General features: G+C 40.9%; 3 protein-coding genes across 8 annotated transcripts in view; all 3 read left to right on the forward strand.

The window, feature by feature from the left end:
* Nucleotides 1–6,142, forward strand: part of LOC121629222 (nebulin-like) — a 61,481-nt gene extending 55,339 nt beyond the window's left edge. For all 4 annotated transcript variants that reach the window (XM_041968836.1, XM_041968834.1, XM_041968835.1 and 1 more), the window contains 9 exons: nucleotides 813–923; nucleotides 1,462–1,578; nucleotides 1,655–1,765; nucleotides 2,691–2,795; nucleotides 2,866–2,970; nucleotides 3,046–3,150; nucleotides 4,054–4,146; nucleotides 4,317–4,409; nucleotides 5,719–6,142. In XM_041968836.1, the coding sequence (XP_041824770.1) occupies nucleotides 813–923; nucleotides 1,462–1,578; nucleotides 1,655–1,765; nucleotides 2,691–2,795; nucleotides 2,866–2,970; nucleotides 3,046–3,150; nucleotides 4,054–4,146; nucleotides 4,317–4,409; nucleotides 5,719–5,871 (993 nt within the window). In that variant the 3' untranslated portion in view covers nucleotides 5,872–6,142. The remainder of the gene's footprint in view (nucleotides 1–812; nucleotides 924–1,461; nucleotides 1,579–1,654; nucleotides 1,766–2,690; nucleotides 2,796–2,865; nucleotides 2,971–3,045; nucleotides 3,151–4,053; nucleotides 4,147–4,316; nucleotides 4,410–5,718) is intronic.
* Nucleotides 1–16,070, forward strand: part of nebl (nebulette) — a 130,058-nt gene extending 113,988 nt beyond the window's left edge. The window contains exons 5-8 of one of the 2 annotated variants that reach the window (XM_041968874.1): nucleotides 6,136–6,313; nucleotides 10,089–10,181; nucleotides 11,002–11,135; nucleotides 12,367–16,070. In XM_041968874.1, coding sequence (XP_041824808.1) covers nucleotides 6,136–6,313; nucleotides 10,089–10,181; nucleotides 11,002–11,135; nucleotides 12,367–12,543 — 582 coding nt within the window. In that variant the 3' untranslated portion in view covers nucleotides 12,544–16,070. The remainder of the gene's footprint in view (nucleotides 1–6,135; nucleotides 6,314–10,088; nucleotides 10,182–11,001; nucleotides 11,136–12,366) is intronic. The other variant, XM_041968873.1, reaches the window with a different exon arrangement.
* A 415-nt stretch (nucleotides 16,071–16,485) lies between these two features.
* On the forward strand, nucleotides 16,486–24,467 carry ssr1 (signal sequence receptor, alpha). Of its 2 annotated transcripts, XM_041968871.1 has the most exons (10): nucleotides 16,486–16,700; nucleotides 17,996–18,129; nucleotides 18,302–18,398; nucleotides 18,485–18,588; nucleotides 18,684–18,842; nucleotides 19,074–19,150; nucleotides 19,249–19,327; nucleotides 19,562–19,655; nucleotides 20,017–20,031; nucleotides 22,575–24,467. In XM_041968871.1, the coding sequence occupies exons 1-10, from the start codon at nucleotides 16,631–16,633 to the stop codon at nucleotides 22,640–22,642; spliced, it is 897 nt and encodes a 298-aa protein (XP_041824805.1). In that variant the 5' UTR covers nucleotides 16,486–16,630; the 3' UTR covers nucleotides 22,643–24,467. The 2 variants fall into 2 exon arrangements, with proteins under 2 accessions (XP_041824805.1, XP_041824806.1); XM_041968872.1 differs by lacking the exon at nucleotides 20,017–20,031 and having other exon boundaries at nucleotides 16,496–16,700.
* Nucleotides 24,468–24,833: the final 366 nt, after the last annotated feature.

The raw sequence follows: 24,833 nt of genomic DNA on the forward strand, positions 1-24,833 counted from the left end.
TTTCATATCTTCTATAGTCTGTTGTGGAAAATGGATGGATGCATGGATGGAAAATCCAATCAGCTTTGCAGCATCTGCTGGGGCAGCAGCATCGGAGAAGCCCGGTTCTGTGCTGGGAACTGGTCTGAAGATGCTGGTACTGCTTGTCCAGAGAAGAATGCTGCACAAGCTGCTGGACATAATGGACAATTTCACAACCAATCCACAACACAGTGAGGAAACAGTGTGTTCAGAGAGAGGCTTCTTCAAGTGCACTGCAAGTTTCAGGTCGTCATTCCTGCCAGCAGCCACCATTCCCCAGAACAAGACCGTAAATACGAATAAGCAGAATAATAATCCCTATTACAGCATTCATTCATGAAGGCTTGTAAGGAGTGTTACTGACTGTCATTGATCAAATCAAATTTTATTTATATAGTACTTTTTATACAAACAACCCTCACAAAGTACTTAACAATGCATATTTGATCCAAGGCCAGTTTTCCATGGACATGTCTGTGTGGGTCTAATGTTGTCCAAGGGGCTGAATCCTCCCGCTGTACACTTGACCAACAAAAAAGTCACAGAAAATTTTAAGTTATCAAAGTTAAATACATGTTTTCTCAGAACAAACTGCACCGTTTAGGGAAAATACCGTGTTTTAATAAAGCTGTGTTTCTACAGCAGGAACCTGGATCATTTCCTCTAAAGTAATATTTTAGTTCCTGGAAAGAAGTCCTGAACCGTTCAACTTCTAGCTGCCTTGAAAACACCTAAGCTCTTTTCTCTCTCTCTCTTCTGTGTGTCTCTATGTCTCTCTCTCTCTCCCTCAGAGGGAGTACAGGAAGGACTATGAGGAGCAGATGAAGGGAAAGGCCTTGGTGGACGTCGACCTGACACCTGGATACCTGACAGCCCGCCATGCTGGCAGCTTGCTGAGCGAGGTGAAACACACTCAAACACATGTGTTAAAACGTAGGATAAATAATCTCAGCTAGTTCTAGTTTGTAGTTTCTTCAGAGTTAATCGTCACAGATTATGTCCATTCTGTGATCATGAGTTGCAATAAACTGCTTTTAGAGGCCAGAAGATCTGAAAATAAGCCATCATCCAATATTTAATTTGCTTTAAGGGTTTTTTCAAGCCCAGTCAAGATGAAAATCTACATTTTTAAGAAGTTAAAGAACAAAATTATGTAATGTTTTACAAATTTTAAAGCCTTCTTTGAGCTTAAAGTGTTAGAAGTATCCTGGTTTCACTCATCAAGGTTTTAGCCCAGAACCAAATATCTGACCAGTCATGAGACTTTAGCCGGAAAGCAAAGAGGTGAAAGATATAAGAGGTATAAGAATCACATAATTTACTCGTGTTTAGGGTTTTTAAAAGGGATTAAATAAGATTAAACTGACTAGATAATTTGTGTAACAGAACATTCATATAGCTTCCAGTAAAAACACCAGCTATCGTTCTGTCTCCCTGCAGAAGGAATACAAGAAGGATCTGGAGCAGGAAGTCAAGGGGCGGGGCTTATCTGGTCTTGGTCTTGAAGAGACACCCGAGCTACTGAGGGTTAAAAATGCCAATCAGATACTGAACCAGGTAAAACACCTTGTAGACCCACATATAAACCCCACACATCCGCTTCAGCTGTCTGTTTCTGCCACGACATCCACAGAAGGAGTACCGGCGGGATTTGGAAACGGAGATCATGGGTAAAGGCATGGAGCTGAGCACTGATGTCCTGGAAATACAAAGAGCCAAGAGAGCGTCAGAGATCCAGAGCCAGGTATCTGGGTCCAGGCCCCACGGAGAGCATGCTAGGTTCATTATTAGACTCAGGCACCCAGAGTTTTTCTTTTCCTTCTTTTTCAGTCTTAAAAGGATTTCCGGACTTTACAAGAGACCAGATTCAAAATGCAAATTAACCTAAAGAATAGTATCTTGGATGTTAGCAAACACAAGCATCAGCTGAAAGCAGTGCAAATAACTGAAGTAGAACTTGGTATCTTGAGCCTGTCAAAAAAAATCAGGTTCTTTTTTCTTCCAGTGTAGTTAAATAGGCTTTTGTGCCTTAAAGTAGCACTACGTAACTTTCTGACCTTAAAAATGTCTGATTCATGTTGATGAGACAGTGTCATTTATTAGAATCATTAATATATATATATTTATATAAAAGTTTGTACACCAACATGTAATTTGACTCCGGTGCACACGTATTGTGTATTAGTATTTGTGAATTATGTATATTTGTATGTACGTGTCTGGAGCAGTCATTGTCCTGCAGCTTCCCAAGACCGAGAAACTGCACGTCACAGCTTTATTTTTCTAGGATGCTGCGTCATTTTCTGGTTGAGTTTCACTTTACCAACCGCATCGCACACTAGCTCGTGTTTTTATCATGAACTATCAAATTCACGCAGAATTAGCCGTCATGAGGAGGCGCCTCACTGAGAAGATCTGTATAAGTTCAGTACTGTTTCTTTGATGACAACCATTCAGTCCAAAAGGCTCTTCTACAGTTGCTATGGTTACTAGTCTTTGGAGGGAGAGCTGAAGCACAGCAGAGAGGGACCTGCTTGTTGGATTTGTTCTTACCTACTTGTCATCTTTCTTCAGTGACTGCAACCACGTTTTCAGTACTAATATAATAATCTGTGTTTCAGTTGTTAGTGGAGCTGCTGATTAACAAATAAGCTGATTATGTGTTGCAGAGAAAGTACAAACAGACGGAGCAGCTGAAAGAAAACTCGTACGGGACAGTGACAGACACTCCCGAACTGCTGCACGCCTCCTACCTCAAAGACATCTACAGCCAGGTCTGTGTGTAAAATACACTCTACTAATAAAAACTTTATTTTCCCTCTGAGAACTCTGCTGTCTCTGTAGAAGAAGTATAAAGACGAGGCGGAGCGTCTGAAAGGAAGCTACAGTCTGGTCTCAGAAACCCCAGAGATGGAGAGAGTCAGAGCCAACCAGAGACACATCAGCTCGGTGAGCACGGCAGTTTATTCCATCGTCCAACCGTCCAAGCAAGTCCTGTTAACGCGGCTCTCTGGCGCCCTCTAGCTGCGGTACTCCTGGGACTCCAAGCTGATGAGAGGTCTGATGGCGTCGGTCACAGAGACGCCAGAGATCGTCCTCGCCAGAGAGAACGCCAAAAAAGTCAGCAACGTAAGTTCATGTCCTCGTTAGTACAACCAACAGGAGTTTGTTTAGATGTGGCTCCTTCCTTGTGTTTTTGGACTATTTTAAAGATATTTTTGTGTGAATTTAAAATATTTGGGAGACTTTTTACCTTAAAAAGAAAAGTGATTCAATGTTGGTGCAAGTAGAATTTAAGGACAGCTTAGAGTAAATGATCGAATTTAAGTCTTATTTTTACTGTTTATAGATCCATCTTTTCCACCTCATGTCTCCCCTTATGTTAATGATTTCCTCCAATATTTTCTAACACACATTGAGAGGGTTTCCATCTTTTGAAGAAATGAAGCTGCTTAATAATTTATTTCTCTCCGGTTTAGAATCTGAAGGCTTTTCCTCGTATCCATTAACCTCATCACAACATTTTAAAGATATTTAAGGAGATATATTGAGTTGAGATATGAGATAATTTTTCATAGCATAGAATTGTTCGTTTGTTTAATGTTTTATCTTTTATCTTTTATCTTCTTATGGAAAAGTCCAGGGTCTTTGGGTGTCCTTTAGTTTAACTGGTCTCCTGCTTCACCAGTCGCATTTTCTTTGTACTGGAAGTTTTAATGGTGCATGTCACTCTTACACTCATTTGTTTACCTGTGACTGGATTCTGTATAAGTCTTAAAAGGATGTCGGGTCATTTTTGGTGCTTTTAACAGACAAATAGTTTGTAGTGTGAAACGTATTACAGACCTTAATGAACAGAACATCCAGGTGACGGTTATCGGCACAAAACTCAATCCTTCCATCCTCAGAACACACCAGAGGAAGGCTAAAACATCCTCATCCTGAGGCAGGTGGAGGAAAATGCTTACAGCTGCCGTCTCTTTAAGCACTTTGAACAGTATAAGCAGCTGGTTGACATCAGACTGTGTTCAGGTGCGTTACAGGGAGGAGGTGGGATCTGGCACCGCCGTCATGGACACACCTGAGATGGAGCGAGTCCGACGCAACCAAGAGAACATCAGCTCAGTGAGTATAAACACGACAGAGTAGCAGCTGCTGTTCGGAGGTTTGTAGAACCACCTCAGCAGCTGCTGAAAAGCTAAAGTTGACTGAAAATCTGTCAGTCAAACATGATTAGGAACCAAAAGGCTGAGCCGCCGGTGTGTAGTTTGATTCCCTGCCTGTCTTCTTGTCAGGTGAAGTACAAGCAGAGCGCCGTGAAGGCTTCGAGTGTCGGAGTGACTCCAGAGGTGGAGAGAGTCAAACAAAACCAGGAAAACATCAGCTCGGCAAGATACACGCAAACATTTGTCTTTCTAGCTGTGTGGCGTAAAATATTCCGCCTCAACTAAAACCATGTCGACCCCCAGTTACTGTACAACGTTAGTTATTTACATCTCTGTGCTGAAGTCTTGATGCAGCCTCATTTCTTTATATTTAGCTTCTAAGCAGCCAGACCTTCCTGTCATTTTTTTTACTGGTCTTAAGAAATATTTCTTCAGGCTTTATGAAAGTCTTTAAGATTTTCTTCGGAAATCAGCCTCTTCACTCGTCTTCAGTCCAGTCCTTCTACCTGGCTATTTAAGAGGAATGTCTGTTTTCTTTGTTTGTCATCCAGCTTAACGTTTACCTACGAATCATTCAGCCTAAAAAGGCCTCAAACTTAACTAATCAAGCAGTGATGTGTGGACACAGACAGCTTAGCTAAATATGTTTATATTTGTGACCTTTAGGCTCTTTGTTACCAGCAGCCTGTAACGAAGACTCATCTGTTCTCATTCCTTTAGTTGGATCTGTGAAAAAAAGACAGTTTGGACATAAAATAGTTTTGTTTTTCAGCAATAAGGCGATTCCCAAACTGCTATTAACCGAAAACATGTCTGAGCGTGTCCTTAAAACAACAAATGTGTCAGGACTAAAGAACTATCTACGACAGATTAACAGGATCAATACGTAATGTCCCGAAACTAATCCAGCAAAGACCTGACACAGGACCTGAGAGCAGCACCTGGACCTTCAGTTGGTCTCCATGGAAGGATGACTGTCAAGAAGCCGTTCTTAAAGAAGGGAAACAAAGAGAAAGGGCTGAGGTTTGCCAGATTCCTAAAGAACTGGACAGAAATGAATGACAACAGATCTGATGTTGGGATGAATCCTCCCAGAGCCTGGACATGGTTGAAGCAGTGTGGGACCATCTGGACAGAGAACGGAGCAAAAGGCAGAAACATCCAAACGAGATTTAGAAATCCTTCAAGAAGTCTGAAGACTGCTTAAAGAAATAAGAGAAGGCTCGTTTTTGCCCCATATACGACATAAATGTATATTTCCATTTATGTTTGCATGTTTCCATAAACTGCAGCGTTTATGTTCTATATAGAGAAATGAAGGTTCCCTCAAGACTTTTCAGTGTTGTGCAGCAACGTCCTCCCTTTCTGCAACGTGAATGGAGTCTTACAGACCTACAGAAACAAGCCTTGTTTGTCCAGGTAACACTGTGTGTGTGTGTGTGTGTGTGTGTGTGTGTGTGTGTGTGTGTGTGTGTGTGTGTGTGTGTGTGTGTGTGTGTGTGTGTGTGTGTGTGTGTGTGTGTTTGGACAGGTGAAGTACCAGCGCGGGCTGCAGGAGCTGAGGGGGCGGAGCTGCACTGAGCTGGACACACCTGAGTACAGGCGTGTCAGGAAGACACAGGACTCGGTCTCCATGGTAGCAGCCTGGTTGTCATGGTTTCCACCTGGAAAGGAGCTAACGTGATCATGTGGCACTTCAGATGGGACTGCTGCACCGACACTAACCCCACCATGAAGAGCAGGGCAGTGTGTGTGTGTGTGTGTGTGTGCTGAGTGAGTTAACAAATAAAGACTTTAAAACATTCTTGGAGTGTGTTTTATTTGCTCACTGACCAAATGCACCCTTGTGTGTGTGTGTGTTGTGATTCTCACGCTGGTGTGTGTATGATCTCTTTGTACTTGTGGTTGTTGGTGATGTGACATCTCTGTGCTGATGTCACTTCATCAGGCAAAGTACCACGAGGACTTCGAGCGGGCGCGTGGCCGAGGCTTCACGCCGGGGCTGGACGACCCGAGCATGGAACGCTACCAGAGAGCCAATCAGATGATGGGAGAGGCGGGCTACAGCAAAGGGATCCACCCCCAGATGATGGAGATGGACAGACGACCAGGAGGCATCATCGTAGGTCTGTTCAAGTTTCTGTGTGTGTGTGTTCACACTGCAATACAGTAAGTTAAAGATGACACATTTATTTAATATTTTATACAAAAGTACTTCTTTTATTTCCCACTGTTACTCCTCTGAGGAAGATTCATCACTCTGTGAAACCTAAACAGAAATATTAGCTAATATGAAGCAAAGAAAATAGTCTAGAATTTTCTAAACTACTTTTGTCTGCAGCTTGCTCCTTTTGAGGTGTCCACTGCGTGTTTGAGACGCCATCTTTTTCCATCTTCAGATCAGTTTGTGACGTTTTATTCCAAACTTTATTTAACTGAACTAATTATTCTCTCTGCCAGTTAAATGTTAAAGGCCAAATCCTGCTCAGTCCATCCCCGGTCCTGGTGTTGGAAAGATGTTTTTCTTCTCTTTAAAAACTTGTTTTTTTCCCATTTCTTTGCTCATTATAACCAGAAGTTCTCTTTCACTTTTTTCACAGGAGGTTTTCAGAATGCATCAAGATGACTTAAAAATGTATTTTAAAAACTTCTGATACTAAACTTTGTGGCACTAGTATTTATTTTACCATCTTCTTCAGCTGCTCTTGTTCATTTCTCCATTGCATTATGAATGCAGTGGTTTATGGTTTTCTGCGTCTTTGTGGTCATGCATTAGGTAAATCTTTAGAGAACTTGGCCGTGAGCTTGATTTTCCTGGTTTGCCAAGATTTTGCATGCTGCTGTAAATCCCTCTGCCATCTGTGGTGTCCATATTTATAGAAACCATTTGGTGAGTGAGACTGGAAGCACACGAGTGCAGGGATTTTATCCTGATTAATCAGATCATTAGGAGCAGTTTCTATATTTCTACCATTACAAACATACTAATTTGTTTCATCTGTGTTCATTGTTTGTATTTATTCCTTTACATCCAGATTCATTTTTCATTTTTATTTTTATTTATTAAACAGGAAAAGATTAAAACAATCGGGCCTGACTCAGTTTAAGAACAGTTTTTCAGCAGGTTCCTGCTCTGCAGAACATACAAACCAGACACACATCACAAATTCCAAGACAAGACAGTACAATCATACAAACACAGACCAAGAGAAGCAGCTTTAGCGGAGGCTATGGAGCCACCTCAGTGGTCACAGCTGTACCTGTCCATTAGATGGCGAGCAAATATTCTTTTAAATAGTCTAGTAGATGTTATAGTCCTGATGTGCTGTGGGATCTCATTCCAGGCTTTAGTGAGCACATAAAAGAAAGCTCTCTGACCACAGCAGTTCCTAAAGGCCGGTAAAGGCAAAAGTCCATTTGTAACAGATCTAGTCGAGCGGTCGGACCTCGAGCTGAGTTTTGGTACCAACGCAGTAAGTGCTGCTGAGATGTGTCCATTCAAGATTTGATAATACAATTTAATCCCATGGCTGATTGTATAGTTCTGAAATGTCAAAGCATTAGACAACGATAGTGCAGAGCAATGGTGAGTCCAGCCTGGAAGCCTGTTATGGATCTTGTGAGCTCTGTTATAGACTCTTGCTACTGGTTCAAGGATTTCATTTGTTGTAAATGACCAAACAGGCAGACAATACGACAGAGTAGACATAATGATTGCATGGAGATATGTTTTAGAGACAGAGTGAGACAAATGTGGTCTAATTTTACTATAAACATATAACTTTTGATTTAACTTTCTGGTTAGGGTTTGGACATACTCACAGTAAGTGAGATGTGAGTCACGAGAGACTCCCAAATAATACTTATGTGGAATATGTGGAAACAACTGAGAGCTTGTGGTTGGAGAAGGTGATGGGATTGGATATGGATAACTGTCTCCTAGATGAGTAAAAGTACATGCTTTCTGTTTTCTTAACATTAAGTGTTAAATGATTATCTTGCAGCCAGTCATGCAAATGCTGCATATTTGTGATTAATGGTGTCAGTGTTTGGGCCAGACAGAAAAATAACAGTATCATCAGCATATAAGAGAGAATTGGAAAAACTAATCACATGAGGAAGATCATTAATGTGCAAAAGGAGCAGTAAAGGACCTAAAATGCTGCCCTGTGGAACACCCATAGAACACCCTAGTGGCTGTGATGTTACTGAGCCAATTTTTACAGATAATACTAATAAAGTTGTCAGCAGCAGCTGCAAGAGATTGAAGCTCAGACTGAACTGCTGTCTGTCATCTGAATCCAGTTTTTCCTGAAAGTTATACACAGGTTGCTGTGATTTCATGTCAGCTGCTCTGACCTCAACTTTTCCTTCCTCGGCTTATTCATAAAAATCCGACGTGACATCGGATCCAAATGATATGAAATGAAAAGTACTTTATTTATCCTCTCAGAGGAAATTATAATGCTGCAGTGTTTTGTTTTGTTTTTCTAGAAGTGATTGTGTATATCGTGTATGTTGTGTTTATTGTGTTTATTGTGTAGATTGTGTATAGAAGTGGTTTTCAAACTTTTTGACCCCCACCAACGACATATTTGTGATAAACTGTGTGATAAATAAAATAGGTCCTCATCTAAATGTAAAACTGGAAACTGTCAGAACCGTCATAAATAAGGAGGATGAAGTGGGTTTTGGTACCTTCATGCCCAAAATCAGCTTCAGTCACAGAGAAAAAGTCAAACTCAGATTTTTAATTTGTCATGTGGACTAACTTTGTTATTTATGAGTTAATGTGTTAAAAATTAAGATGCTAATTTATCTTTTCATTAATGGTTTAGTTTGACAGCCCTGCTAAAAATCCCAAATGTTTTTGAAAAATGAAGGCATTTATTTTTCTAAATGACCTGATGACCCCCTGAAATGATCTTGCGCCCCTCACTTTGAAAACCACCGGTGTGTGGTACACGCGCTGTCTTGCAGCTAGCTGAAGAAGCCTCTGACTGAACACAGTTCAGAACCAGCTTTCTTTTTTTCCTCCTGTTTGCAGATCGTTTTCTTTATCATGTCAGGTCCTCGTTCTTTTAGCTTCTCGCTGCCTTTTGTTGGTTAAATCTGCTCGTACAGTGCAGTGTAAAGCAGTGTATGAACACAGGATATGTTCCTGTAGCCACGTCTCAGTGAAACACACAATACTGTTTCCTCTGTAGTCCTTCTGTACGCTTGTTAGCGCTTTAAACGCGTCCATCTTGTTTGCTAGCGACTTCAGATCATCTGAAAGATTGGAAGTAGAAGTTTGAACTTCCTCCGATTTTGAAAACCACTTGAGCGACACAGCTTCTAAACCAGCATAAAAAATCTTTTTAAAAAGCAGCATGATGGTGGATTGTCTCAAAGGAAGTCAGCTGTACTTAGAAAATGAAACAGTGTGGTCAGACTAACAGTTATAAGTGTAAACATACAATAAATAACAGCACAGATCATTATCCACCACAAAAAAACCTCTTTAATTCCTTTACAAGTATTAATTTTTCTGTAATAATTACTGATATCTAGTTGGAGAAAGCAGCTGACCATCGTCAGAGCAAATTTCATCTGTAATCCTCGTTTCAAATCTTTTTTACCCATTAAACCTTAAATCTGTCGTTTCCGGTTCACTCACAAACTACATTATATTTACAAACCTGAAAAATAGTTTAAAGCAGCACCTTCAAATGTTGGGGAAATGAAAAACAAAATGAAATCAGACTAAATCTCTTCTTGATTATGTGCATGGTTTTGTGAGTTTGGCTAATGTGAGGAAGAAAAGCAGATAAATCACATCAAGTAAAACAAACTGCAGGTTTTACTGCAGTCGTCTGCTGGTATTTCAGTGTAAACAGAAATGACTTTTCTTCTCTGAAGACCTGAAGGTGTGGAGAACAGACCCAGGCTCCATCTTTGACTTTGACCCTCTGGAGGACAACATTCAGTCCAAGAGTCTCCGCAGGATGTCTGGTAGTTAACTAGTCCCCTTCAGACGCCGACACCGCAACGTTTCTGCACAACAAATGCATGATTTATGACAACAAATTAACAGCTGATAATTCCTGGTATTTTTTAATTCCCTTTACTTTTTTTATTAATAATTGAACGTGTACATTTTTTCAATTCGTCTCACATCTCTGTAAAATTGAAGTATGATTGTGTTTTTCACTAACTTCTAACATTGTCGTTTTGGTTTGATCCATATTTTTCCTACAGTCACCAAATGAACTTCAACTAACTGCTTTTCTGGCCTCCTAAGCTTATCATATTTCTGTGCCACAGATTAATAAATCATATTCAGTTAAAATAGACATTTGTGTTTACAGTTCTTCATGGAATTCTTGACCCTTTCTTGTTATTTCTCCATTTCTTTTTCCTCCTCGCTGTCCTGTGCTGCCCCCTGGTGGCGGCTGCCTATCAGAGCGGACCGATCGCAGGCAGCCCTCCCAGCAGTCGCTCACCCACAGCCGGCCTCAGTCTGTCAGCTCGCTGACCTCTGACCTGTGGGACGGCAGCAGCACCAGCACTCCCGGTATCTCTTCCCATGTTTCTGACTCACAGCAGGGTGAAAGTTTGGATCAGCACATCCATCAAGCCACAACAAAATTAGACTAATTCACTTTTCTCCTCGCAGGTCTGTGCATGAGCATCACTGTGTCTTTGCTGTGTTTAACAGCTCACATCATTCTCCAATTTTATTCACAGCAAAGGAGAGTCGACTTACAAAATCCAGCAGATACAGGAGATTATTTCCAGACTGACATCTTTGATGTGCTTATTTCTCACTCAGCTCCAGTCCTCCCGGGAGCATACCATCACCAGAGCGTCCAGATGCAGCCCCACCAGCAGTATCACGGCTACATGCACCAGACCAGCATGTCCTCAGTCAGATCTGTCACTTCCCCGCCACATTCAGCCACCATGGTATGTTTTATGTGCCAGAGCATAAAAGGTTACCTGTTTTTTTTGTTTGTTTTTATATTAATATAAACCTCAGATTATTAACTCATGACTTAATACACGGTGCCATTATTTACTGAACATCAAACTAAGCCCCGCCCATCATTCAACAGCTTGCAGAACCACCTTTAGCAGCTTTAATCATTTTCTGTATTATGTCATTAGTCATTAATCAGCTATTCCTTAATTAACTGACAGCTGGACGACCCCTGGACAAACTGCAGTGGTTTTTATTATAATTTACTTTCTACATGTAGCAACAGTGAAGGTGGAGCTTTGGAAAGTTGCATATCTATCAGGAGAAAATGAGCAAATGTACGAACAGCTTTCACAGTTTTCTGAAGCTTTATGAGATTTGAAATGTTTCTGAAAAACATCGTCTAAAAGAGACTTCTTAAAATTCCCTGATCATAATATGCTGAAACAAGCTCACAAGTTATGAGTTACGTTACCAGGAAACAAAGCAGCTTGGTCAGGATGTAATGTACAATACATCTACTAATATAACTTAAAAAATGTGCTCATTTATTAATTGTTTCATTCATTGTGGACGGTATCATGTACTTTTACGGTCAGATCCGATCCACAGTTCGAGATGGATTCCTGTAAGTAAAAATCCTGCAAACTGGTCCCGTTTGGCTGAAGAACATTACAACTTTTTTAATTTAATCTAAAATCTAATCTCCAACCTTTCCAAAAAGCCAAACTTTTTCTATCTGTGCTGCCTTTAATTTTAACATCTAACATGGTAACTGAGGCCTGGAGAGTCTGAGATGTGGCTTTTGTGAATCTTTCTCTCTGTATGACAGAGTTCAGAAATGACCTTATAATCCTTCCCAGCATTATGGACAGCAACAAGCTGATGTCTTTCCACCTTGGCATTATATGTGGGTGCTCATACTGATGATGATGAGTTAATCGAGCATCTGGCTGCTACTGTAGTCTTAATTCGTCCGGAAGGACTGCGGCTTGTTACACTTCTTCCTCGTCTTCTAAGGTTTTGTTCAACAGATAATGAGACAGTGAAAAATGTTATTAGTCATCTGACCGTTTTTCATTACCATCTAGCATTTCCACAGCCAGACCAGACAGATGAGACTAGCCTTGTGAGAACTTTATTACCTAAAAGTTGGGCCAACACAGGCACTGATATCTGATCTCCAGGCCTGACCTTGTTCCTTCATCCTGTTTGCAGCGTGTTTATCGAGCCCTGTACGACTATGCAGCTCAGGACCATGATGAGGTGTCATTCAGGGACGGCGATGTCATCGTCAACGCGCAGCATATTGACGAAGGCTGGATGTACGGGACCGTGCAGAGAACCGGCAAGTCTGGGATGCTGCCGGCAAACTACGTGGAGTGTTGCAACTGAAGCATGGGAGAGGGAGCGAGGAAGAGAGGATGGCTCTTCACTCATAAAGCACATGTTTGTGATGTTCTTTGCATTTCAGGGTCGCTTGTCATTGTGTTTTTTCCTCTGGAAAACACGGCAGTGACATGACGTCTTCATGTTTTCAGCTGTTCTGCACAAAGCTGCAGCTTTTTGTAAAGAGAGCCTCTACTTATGCAATGCAGCAAGACAGACATGCTTTGGTTAACTTTAGGGAACACAGTCACCCACTAATTAAAATGAAGCTGTTTGTTTGGAAACTGACTCGGTGGTCAGAAGAAAAGATATAATTCTTCATTACAAGGTAACTGAAATGCACCGAACATCACAGACAGGGGACATCAGGTGGATGAAGATCAGGTGGAGGGATAAATCTAGCATGCTGTTAATAATTATATAAACACTTACAACTAAAGGAAGGAAAGACAGAAGAAAGGTGAATGGAGACAGATTAAGAGGGACAAACTGAAGGTCATTTAAAAAGAACTGAAAAATATGTGAATTCAATCTAAGTTTAAAGCACAATTCTATTTTTCTTTATGAGAAAACCCACAAGACCAGAACCAATAATGAAAGATTTGAGCTGAAACATTATAAAATAATGTCTAATTCCTCAGAGCTGCATCAGTGAGCTGCAGACACATTCTTCAATAACATGACACACTCTGGAGTCTCCATGTCCTCGGTCATACGTGCAACCACCGATGAACGATGCCCTCACGTTTCTAGACCATGTTTACAACACTGAAGATTCAGGGTACATTTCATTCTCTTGTTTTAGCTCATTTATCCACATGTATGTGCAGCCATCCACCCCGACAGCATGGAACTAAAGGTTTGTCTCCCTTTATTAGGACACAAGCTCCCCTGAAAACATGATTCATGAATTCAGTGTTTTTAACCCTTGTGTAAAAACAGCATTAAACGCTCTGTGGTGGTGGTTTAGAGCAGAAAAAAGTCGCCTTGTCCATTCGGCCTGCTGTAGTGTCAAAACTAATCATTTAGGTGAGTAAAGAAGACAGTTTAAGGTTTTTCTCTGTTTCCAGGCTGGTGCTCGGTTTATTTATCCAGTTTATTTGCTTAGGGCAGGGGTGTCAAACTCCGGTCCTCGAGGGCCGGCATCCTGCAGGTTTTCATTGTTTCCCTGATCCAACACACCTGACTGACACTAATGGGTTGTTGTGAAGAAAATGACTAGAAACTGCTGGATCCATTTGACTTTATTCAGGTGTGCTGGAGTAAAGAAATAACTAAAACCTGCAGGACACCCCTGGTCTAGGGGCCTAAAACTGTGTTTCTATTGGTATCTGATCTCTTTACTAAAATAACCCACTCGCTGTGGGTCCACCTGCATGATACACACCACTCTGGTTGGACAGACAGCTCTGTGTGATCATCACGGATGAAAACGCGTTTGTCTGGAAGCGTTTTGGCCAGTAATGGCCACCGTCCATTCACAACAGTTATGCCCATCTTTACCACTAGATGTCCTCAGTTCTTACACACTGTACCTTTAAGGTGACACGTGGTCACTGAACCGAGGCGCTGGCTCTGGCATTACAATCCTGTGTCTAAAGCAGGCTGAAGCTTCAAAAGATGGAAAGAAAAGTGAAAGAAGAAAAGAAAATATGTGACTATGTAAATTAATGAGCTGATCAGTATCACTGCAGCATCATTAACATGGGGGCGGATCTGATGATTTACACTAGTGGATGTTTATTCTTCAGGCATGTGACTGTATTAAAATGTGCTTTGTACTAAATAAGGAACTAAAACATGAGCCACTATAACTAAAAAGGGGTTCAGTTGAAAGTTTTTGTATTAGTTTTGGTCAGGTTTTAAAATGGATGAGGACATGAACAACATTTCATACAGTTTGGTGAATTTGATTTAGTCATCTTCATTACAGGAATATCAATCAATAAAAAGAATTCATGTTAGTTCATTTGAGGGTCTTGGGGAAGCTGGAACCAATCCCAGCAATTAACAGGCTAGAGGCAGGTACACCGTGGACAGGTTGCCAGTCCATCGCAGAGCCACCACAGAGACAACCAACCACTTACTCCTAGAGAGAGTTTAACCTAAAATTGTGTTTTTGGATGGTGGGAGGAAGCTGGAGTACCTGGAGAGAACCCACACATACATGGGGAGAACATGCACACTCCACACAGCAAGGCCACCGCCCCCCAGGTTTGAACCTCCCCCATCCGGGACTCGAACCAGTGACCTTCTGGTTGTGGCTACAAAGATACTCCCTCCTGCTGACATACCTCTCATGAGGATGCTGCTCAGTGAAGGTCACGGTGGTCGGTCTTTGACTTGGTTGGTGTGTTGGCACATGACACATCAAACCAGCCTCTTAAGGTCTGAATGATCAGTAGTAATAACATAATGATTTATTTAGACTTTAACGGTATTTTTGGAGCTGTTTTTATTGATCAGCATCGGAAAGCTTTCACAGATAAACTGATGGTTTTGGTCTTTTTAAGGAATTTGTTGACAATAAGAAAACTACAGAATAACAGCAGACTAACACTTGATGGGGAGCAGGGAAAGAAATACTGATGGTGAAATGTTTGGATCTGTCATCTGTTTTCTAGAGGTGGAAAAGAAGTGATGTAACCAAAGGGAGAAGGAGCACAGAGGCATGCTGGGGGATTAATAAGATATTAATATGAACAAGGACTTAGAGATCTCTGGGGTTTAATCATTTTTATATCCTGAGTTGAATTCCTGTTCAGGTGAGTGTAGTTTAGTTTTTGATGTCTGATAGTAATCTTTACAGAGATGGAACAATGCACAGCTTCAGTGTTAAACAGCAGCGCTAACCTCTGTGTTTGTAAAGGACTTAACTAACACACTGTGCTTTTCTCCTTCTCTATCTCTCTTTTTTTAAACAATTAATTTAAGTTTTCACACCACATGCCGTCCAGATAATCTGTCATCACCAACAGTTCACACGGACTGAAATCTGAACAGACTGTATGTCAGGCCGAGAGATCTCTGTAGGTCACAGAATATTTTGATACACGGGATCATGTCTAAGTTTTTGAAAGATATATTTTACTCTTTTACTCGTATGTATCCAGTAAGTTGTGTTTTTAGGGTTTGTTGTCTTGCTGTGTGGATTGCCTCTCAGTTGTGTACTGAATAAACCTTCACTCATCCATTTTTGTCATTCTAGCTGCAAAGCATTTTGTTTTTCTTTGTTTGATTAAAATTAGATGTAAAACAATATAAATTACCGAATAGGAAATGGGTGTCATTTCATAATGATTTTTTTTTCTTTTATTCTTGCATTGGGAATTTTTCGCTTCTAATATCATTACTGTAAAGTTGTTTTTTTTTCTTTTGTTTGTTTTTCATTTTATTTTAGTCTCTACATTGTCACATATTATACTAGAATTATTTACATGTTATTTGAATTAATATATCACTGTTTCAGCTGTTATTTTGCCATAACTGAAGTGTGTTACATGTGAGAGAAATAAAAACAAATGAACTGTCAATAGTGATGTTCTTCTCATGCTGAAGTCAGACTTTTATCAGACATTTATCATTCTTTTCTTCATTCAAATTGCGATTTAGTTACAAAAAAAGATCATTTAAAAAAAACATCATTATGTCTGAGTGCGCTTTGACTGCACTTACATAATTTTAACTTGTGAATTTTTAGTCATAAGTCGTCAAATTTAGTAGTTTTTTTATGCAGCGTTAACGTCACACACTTCCGGTGTAGTGTCGAAATAAGTTTCCCCAATAATCCATGCTTTCTTTTTACATGACCTGTTTCCGGTCTGCTTTTCGTTTTTAAATTACCATATTTGACAGTTACCTCAAATTGATGTTGTACTAATAAGACATTTACAAGATACCTTCACCGTGTCTACTAGTGAAGGAAGTCACTGTGGTAGACACAATTTGTAACTGGGTACATACTTTACCAATACACCTACGGTCGTTATCCACCGCGCATGTCAAAGTAAATGTAACGGAGGCGGTACAGAGGTGCTTGGAGTCAGGCTGGCTGACCGACACTGAATGAGAACGCACTGATTTTGACTTGAAAATGATTAAATTTTTACCTAAACTGCTGCTGCTAGTGTTGTTAGCCTTCCCGGCGACCCTCCTTGTGAAAGGTAAGTTAGTTGTATGGCTGCACTCACCGACGGAGAAGAGGACAATAGTTTTAGAAGCAGTTAAGGGCTAGCATTAGCGGAGCTAGCAAGCTGGCGAAAAAAAGAGGAAGGCCGCTCTCCATTTGACATGTGCTAACCGAAAGCACGTCCTTATTAAATTATTAATAGTCGCATTATAAATACTGTGTTGTTTATTGCTATCTCGTTAAGTTTACTTTACAAACGAATGTCGAATTTTCCATCATATGCTACTTTGCGTTAGCTAGGTGAAATAAATATAGCCCATTAGCTTGCTTAGACTGACGTGTCCTTACTGACTGTTAGCCGGAAAGCTAAGTTGCTGCTACTATGCTAGCTGTCATTAAGCAACACTGTTGATACTGAACTTTTTATATTTTTAATTAAGTCTAATCACTTGAGTCATTCGATATGGTCTAAACTGTGGACAAAGCGCAGTTTTGAATGTTACCTAAAACTAGAAAAAGACCATTCCTCAAGGTTAGCTCGCTTAGCTAAAACATACACAGCCACACACACCAAAGTTTCGCAGGTTATTTTCCTACAAATGCCGGTTAAATTCATGTAATTATATTATCGACAGCCACACATCTTTTAAGCTTGTTTAGCCCACGGAAAGTCTGGATTGTAATCTTAAATGGCGTTTGTTGATCATGTAGTAAGTGTGGGTTGGGAGGTGTTTTAAGCTGATGTTGATTTCAGTCACGTTGGTTGTCTGGAATCTGTGGCTTACTAATGGCCTAAAAAGCTGCGATTTTTTTTATTTAGAAATCATTTAACGTATACAAATATATCAGGAGTCTTCTTGTTACCAGTTGGGAGACTGCGATTACATGATGGGTGAAAAAATGCGGATGAAATTATGGCAGGTTGCATTTTCTGCTGTCATGCTGTACTATACGTAATAATACAGCAGAGTCAACGTTTTAATATCTGTAACAGATTAGAAATGTGTGCTCTAGATACTTGTCTCTTTAAACCAGTCACAATTTCAATAAGCTTTCATCCATGAATCAAGAAATAAACCCATTGTAATACATGTCAGTTAAGCCAAAAAAAAAGCCTTGAATCAGCAGACCTCACCCAGCATCTGCATAACTACACTGATTGTACTCCCATTATTTTTTAAGTGAAAACATTTTGGGTCACATCAGAAACAAAAACAACTTTTGGGACCTTTTTGGGTCACAGGGTGTCTTTAACTGTGGTTAAAATATTATAAACCCCTCTAACACCACACAGTGGTTCTAATACGGTTTCATGTTTTTGTCCATCAGGGCCGGTGGCAAACGCCCAGGATCTGACAGAGGATGAAGAGGCTGAAGCTGTAGATGAAGATGTTGTGGATGACGCAACGGCAGAGGATGAGGATGATGAAGCTGAAGTGGAAGATGATGAAAATACAGAACTAGTGAGTGTCTGAGTGATCACATTATGGGTTAAGATTGCCAAATATTCAGTACAGTAACAGATTAAACACAAGGATTAATGTTAATCTGATTATCAGCCTTTTATTAGAAATATTTGCTCATTAAATCTTATTAAATACTTACAGCTCCATAATAGTGAAATTGTTTGTCTAGACAGAAGAAAAAGAAGATGAAGAGGAAGAAGCTTTGGTAGGGGAGGTGAAAGCTTCCCCAAACGCTGACACCACTATCCTTTTTGTCAAAGGAGAAGGTGATTGTTTTCGGCTTGTTTCTAATACCCTGCATTTGCCAGAGCTTGGGTTAAAATTCTCTGACCCCGTCCTCTTTTCTCCCCAGACTTCCCAGCTAACAACATCGTCAAGTTCCTGCTCGGATTCACCAACAAGGGGTCAGAAAACTTCATCGTGGACTCTCTGGATGCTTCTTTCCGTTACCCTCAGGTAGAGAAAATGGACGAATCGCTTGCATTACAGAACAAAGTTTTTATCTCTGTGACTTGTTCTAATCCACAAAGTATTTCCATTTATGTGTTCAGGATTACCAGTTCTACATCCAGAACTTCACCGCTCTCCAGCTTGGCACCGTGGTTCCTTCTGGCAGACAGGCCACCTTCGAGTACTCTTTCATCCCAGCTGAACCAATGGGAGGGCGGCCTTTTGGACTCGTCATCAACCTCAATTACAAGGACAGCAGTGTAAGAAAGACTAGATCAAAATAATAAGTCTAGTTCTGTGTTAAAAATGAATTAAAACGAGCAATAAATTATAAGAATAATGAATTTCTCTTCCATCAATCTGCTGGTTCCTGCTTTCGTTTTCTTACTTTTCTATTCTGTCTTTGCTCTTTTCTTCTGTTGACCATTTCTTCTTTCTTTCCGCTTTCTTTCATTCCTTTTCCCGTTCCTGTCTTCTCTTCCCTCCTCTAGGGAAATGTTTTCCAGGATGCCGTGTTCAACCAGACTGTCACCATCACTGAGAAAGAGGATGGACTTGATGGAGAAACGTAACTGTTAATATTTCATCCCTCGAACCATCCATGTGCTTATCGCTGCATCTGTCCCATTCTTACTCTCTTGTTCTTCTTTCCTTCATCTCCAACAGGATCTTCATGTACGTCTTCCTCTCAGGCCTCGGGCTTCTCGTCATCGTGGGCCTTCACCAGCTGCTGGAGTCCAGAAAGGTCGGATACTTTACGATGATTTTATATTTATTATCAGTTATCAATGATGCAGATATTCCACCCGATCCAGTTTCATTTAGACTCTGCGGATTTCCTGCATTAATGTCACTAATTGAATATTTTTAGATTTAACCTGCTTGTTAAATAAAACTTCTGAGAAAAACATCATTTTAAGCTACGGTTTTTGCATCGGAACCAGTTACTTTGCTATGAATTTACTGTCTGTGTCCACAGAGGAGGCGCCCAGCTCAGAAAGTAGAAATGGGAACTTCGAGCCACAACGACGTCGACCTAAGCTGGATCCCTCAGGAAACACTCAACCAGATCAGTGCGTCCTCTTCACACATTTACACACTTCCAGCTCAAACATCAGCTGCAGATTTCTGCAGAGATTCTCTAATTAGTCTTTGCTACAGATGTGTTGACATCCTTTTACTGTCCTGGCAGCTTTTTTAAGGAAAGATGGAGAAATCTAAAAACAAATTAAAGACACAAACATCTTATCGTTGGTGATCTTTACAAACTTCCTTCAATGTTTCTGTTCCTCACAGAATCAGCTGATGTGTGTGTTCTCTTCCTGCGCACCTGTTTCAGAACGATCTTTAACCTTCGCTATGCATGAGGATCACTCACCCTCTTCTTTCTTTTTCCCTCTCTGCCTTCCCTGTCATGTTTTCCTGCGTCTTCAGTGCAGAGTCGCAGAGGTGAGGTCTGCTTCATGTCGTGTGTGTCTGATCCCACGTTTCTGGGCTCGTAGTAAATGTCCACTGAGTGTGTGTAAAGCTTTCTGTGTAAACCTGCTTGTTCTCTCTGCAGTACAGATGTTCTGATTCAGTGATAGACTGATAGATTCAGTTTGACTGGGTTTCCTATCAGGATTGTGTGTCTGCCAATTTAAAAAAATGTTAAAAATCAGTCATATGTCATACATGTCGTGTTTTAGAGGTCTTTGTAATTCCTTGACCTACACATATTAACTCCCTTCCTGCGATGGACTGGCGACCTGTCTGGGGTGTATCCTGCCTCCCGCCCGCTAAATGTTCGACACACGGGAGGCGACAGCAACAGGCGAAACCGAACACTCGGGACGTGGCTGCAGCAGCGCCGTGCATCGTGCTCTGAGACCACTTTTCTCCAAGAAATGTGATTGGTTGTGACGTTGGAGGGAATTTTGACATTTTCGAAGCAGTCCGTGACAAATTGTGAATGAAGAGTCAGAGGATTTTGCACAAAGTGACAGAAATCTTGCTGTTGATTCTATTGTACAAAAGAGAAAGAACCCCGGGTTCATCAGAGTTTACAAAAGGGGAAACAGCATGGTGAACGTCATCTGATGGCGGACCTCCAGGCTGATCCAGATAAATCCAGAACCTGCGTCCAGACAAATTCACCCTGGCGCCACCGGCTGCCTTTTATTTACATCTCTATCATCTTTGCGTGAAGTCTGAGAAGGTCGGACAGCTAGAACGATCTGATCCTCCATGTTGAAGGTGTGTCAGACTGCACTGTCTAGTCTGCTCTCATTGGTCGGTCAATGAAACCCTCGCAGATTGGTTGTAGCGCTATGTGACACAACAAAAATGGAACAATTTTCTATTTTTTTTTTTTTTTGCATCGCGCCACAAGCCCCCGTGTGCACGTCTACGTGGACAAGCGCAACATTTCACATGCACGCATGTGACCTGTCGCTTGGCTGGAGTAGGGCAGCCATTTTCGTCTCAATGCGCAAGTTCCGCAGGAAATGGAAAAAGAGCGACGCCGCCTCCCGTGTGTCCAGCCCTTAAACTCCAGCTTCCCCTCAACCCTTAATGGACAAAGCGGCACAGATTGTGGATGGATGGATTAACTCCCTTTTACCCATCTTACCTATGAATAAAAAAGGTGTGGCAAGGCACGAGGACCAGGTAAATAAAATAATACGCAGCGAGGGAGTTTCTGTAACGGCCAGTAATACGTCTTTAAGATGCAGCGAACAGAACTGGGGGGCTCACACTCAAAGTTGGATCAACTCTGGTGAAATGCTGGCTGATCAGAACATCTGTCTGCTGTCTTTGTGCTGGTTGTTTTCTGACTTGAACTAAAGAGCAGCTGGCAGGATTTTCTCTGTTAAATCTGATTAAGATTGCTTCACGACTCGTCTGTTTTTAAGGGACTTTGAACACATTTCTGAAGCAGATTTACAGACGACACATCATGCGAGACAAAGACCTGTTGTAGGTTTTATTGTTTATTCCGTTTCTCACTTTAAACGAGTTTGAGATGCTGCAGTAATTCATCTAAATCTGGATTCACCATTTTCTTTTTATTCAGCTAATGTGTGTCTTCTTCAAAACTGAGTTTTTGTTTTATTTATTTATTTTATTTAAAAAAAGGGGAAAAAAAATCTTGTTTGTCTTTTTTCTTTTTTTTTTTATTGTATTTATTTCTTTTATTTAAGAAAGGAGGGGTGCTGTTTGTCTCACAGCTGCATCCAGATTTAATCACATTTCATCAGCTGGTTTTGATGCATTTAGAGATGTTCATTAAAAAGTGAATGAGGATTGTGTTTAAAACAAAGTCTTGTTGCCGTTTAGCAGGAATGGAAAGAACTTTGTGAATCACATCTAACCTTCAAAACTTTTCAGATATTAAAATAAGATTCTAGAAATTCCCAGAAATGTCGAGTATTTTCTGGAGGAAAACTGCATTTTCCTTTTCTCAGAAAGTCAGTTTATTGTTTCCTGATAGAAAAACTACTTTTTCTACTGAATTAGAGCTGAGAGCAGTTTAGCTTGTATACAGCCATCCTAATTTTTCCAGCTTTTAAAAAGATCGCTTCATATTCTCTTTATCTTTAAATGGAAAACGTTTACATCGTAATTTATTTGCTAAATTTATGTTAATGATCAGGTAGATGGCCACTGATACCTGGTGGTGTCACAATTAAAACTAGAGCTTAAGTTTATCATTTTCATCTCTGTTATAAGATTCAGTCATTCACTAAAATCCATTTAACTGTTAAACAATTAAAATGTGATTAATTACAGAGCCTCTAATTAGATTAATGTTTTTAATCGAGTCTCACTCCGACTTTAAAAATGTTTTCTTTTTAAAATGAACGATCCGGTTGTGATAAGCCACAGTGACGGTGGTGCAGCGCTGGCATCACCACGTTGCCTCAGTGGAGGAAGTCTAACCTCCAACCAAAGCTTCTGACTTCTCTGTTCAGATTCGGTCAGTCACGGCTGGTTTCTTTTATCTTCTCCAGACAAGGCTTCTCCGAGAAGATCTCCTCGCAAAAGGAACCAGAAGCGTTCGGCCGGCTCAGACGAGTGACGGGCGGCCGGCGCCACGGCGGCGAACCCTCAGACACCCGTCATCACTGGAGGAGGAGGACGAGGAGGCGGACTTTGAGCTCCACCTGAGCAGACGCTGCCTGCTGATAAACTAACCAGTGCCAAGCTCAGCGACGGCCTAAAACTATGGACACAAACACACTCACACACACCTCAGCTCCTTTTGTTTAACAGGTTTCTGTTGCCGTCACGCGAGAGAAGGAAGGATCGTCCTCCAGCTGACGTGTTGGGGTTAAACGGCATTCAAGGACGGTTTTTTAGTGAGAACTGCTGACATCATCATCATGAGACAGTATTGATTGTGTTTTTGTTGATTTCCTCTCACTGTGGCGTCGGACTGGAACCATGTGGGATTTTTCTTTTCTTTTTCCTTCGTCTTGAGCTGTTTGAGGTAATTCTTCTTTTATGTTGATTTAACAGCAGAAAGCTTCCTGCAGACTGACGGTTGGTTTCAGTCCTGCCGTGTAAAGGAGCTGCGATGACGGTCACATGCAGTTTTTTTACTGTTTGAACTTTTTCTTTGTAGTTTGACGTTTGTAGATACTGTCTGCATGTTTTCTTACTTTTTTCTCTCCGTCCCTGCCTTTCATTCACGTCTACATTTTCCCTCCTGTTCTTTTTTATGTCATTGCATTAATAAGAGAGAAACTGTTTTCTGGTCTAATGTTGCCTTTAAACGTGGATGAAAGTTTGTTTGAAGCGGTAATTTGTTTTTTGTAAAATCAAACTTTTTTTTTTTTTTTTTTGACATGTCACATTTAGAAATGAGGAAAATCTTAATGTAACGAAGCTTTGAGCTAAAATGGTTTGAACATTTACAGCCATCAACGTCGGCTCTGGAAACACTTTCCAAACATTCTTTAGACTAAAGCTTTATTTAGAAAACCAGCTGGACAGAGATGAACATGTTCTTTAGGCACTGATTTGACGTAACGCGGGGCTCCTGGAGCGGATGAAGTCGGACTGAACTCAGTCCTGCTGCAGCTCCTCGTGTACATTCATCCAGCTGTGCAGCTCCAGACGTTGAACTGAGTTACATACGTTATTCATCCCGTAGGGGGCAGAGATTTTAGCTGTGAGGGAAATGAAGCAGGTGGGTCAGCAGAAACGATTATTCAGAGATTTTAAAAACACCTTTAACTCGGACTCCACCGGTTGAAGAGTCGCCGGGCTGTCACTGTGTCATGTTTATATTAAGGTTTAAGACCCATCCTGACACCTGAACAGTTTGGGTTTGCGTCGTCTCTCTTTGTATATTTGTTTACTTTTGGCTTCCTTCCTCCAGCAGCTTGTTTGAAATCAGAAACATGAGCTGGTGAGTTTTTTTCTTTGGTTTGTAGAAATGTAAAACTGGCTGAAGCACTGGTGTAAATACTGGTTGATGGAGGCTGAGCTGAGGGTGGAATTGCCCAGCTAATTTATGGAGCATCAGATTGGTCTTGCTGGGTTTTTTTAGTGTAGTTCCTCTGATTTACCACCAGGGGGCATCGCTGACTGAAGGCCAGCAGGTACCGTTGGTGGCTTCTGCCTAAACTTGTGATTTACAGTCAAACTTGGTTGTTTTGAGAACAGCTGAGTTCAGACTTTGACCTGCTGTGCTGGTTTCAGTTGATTGGTTAAAGAGTCCAGCAAACAGCAGAAACTAAATAACGTTAAATCTTGATGCCACTCCCGTATCCCCAGAGAGCCGAGCTGATGGGTTGTTTTTTTTTCTAAAATCTTGGGGCTATTATTCATAGGTACAAACTTGTACTTTAATTTTGCTTTTAAATGTGCAGGAAAATAAACTTGGATGATTTGCTGTAGGTCTGTTGGGTTTTCTTTACATTTGTCTTTTTAAAGAGATAAATATCCATGTTGTTGCTAGAAGACAAGTTAAAACTGATCATAGAAGATTTCAAATATCTTGCAAACGATGGTTTAATGCAGTAAATTTGGACTTCTGGCATGACGTCTGGAAATGTTTCTCCATGTGTTGGAACGATTCAGGTGTGTGTTAACACAAATAACCATGGACGGGTCAACGTGTAAAACAAAGACCGCTGCCAGTTTCCCAGGAGCTGGCCTCCCTGCACAGCACCACATGCCAACTGTTAAGCACGGTGGTGGAAGGCTGATGATTTGGGCTTGTTCTTTAGCTACAGCACCTGGACACCTTGTGACCATTTAGT

Source organism: Melanotaenia boesemani, chromosome 18 (assembly GCF_017639745.1).
Source record: "Melanotaenia boesemani isolate fMelBoe1 chromosome 18, fMelBoe1.pri, whole genome shotgun sequence".
NCBI lineage: Eukaryota > Metazoa > Chordata > Actinopteri > Atheriniformes > Melanotaeniidae > Melanotaenia > Melanotaenia boesemani.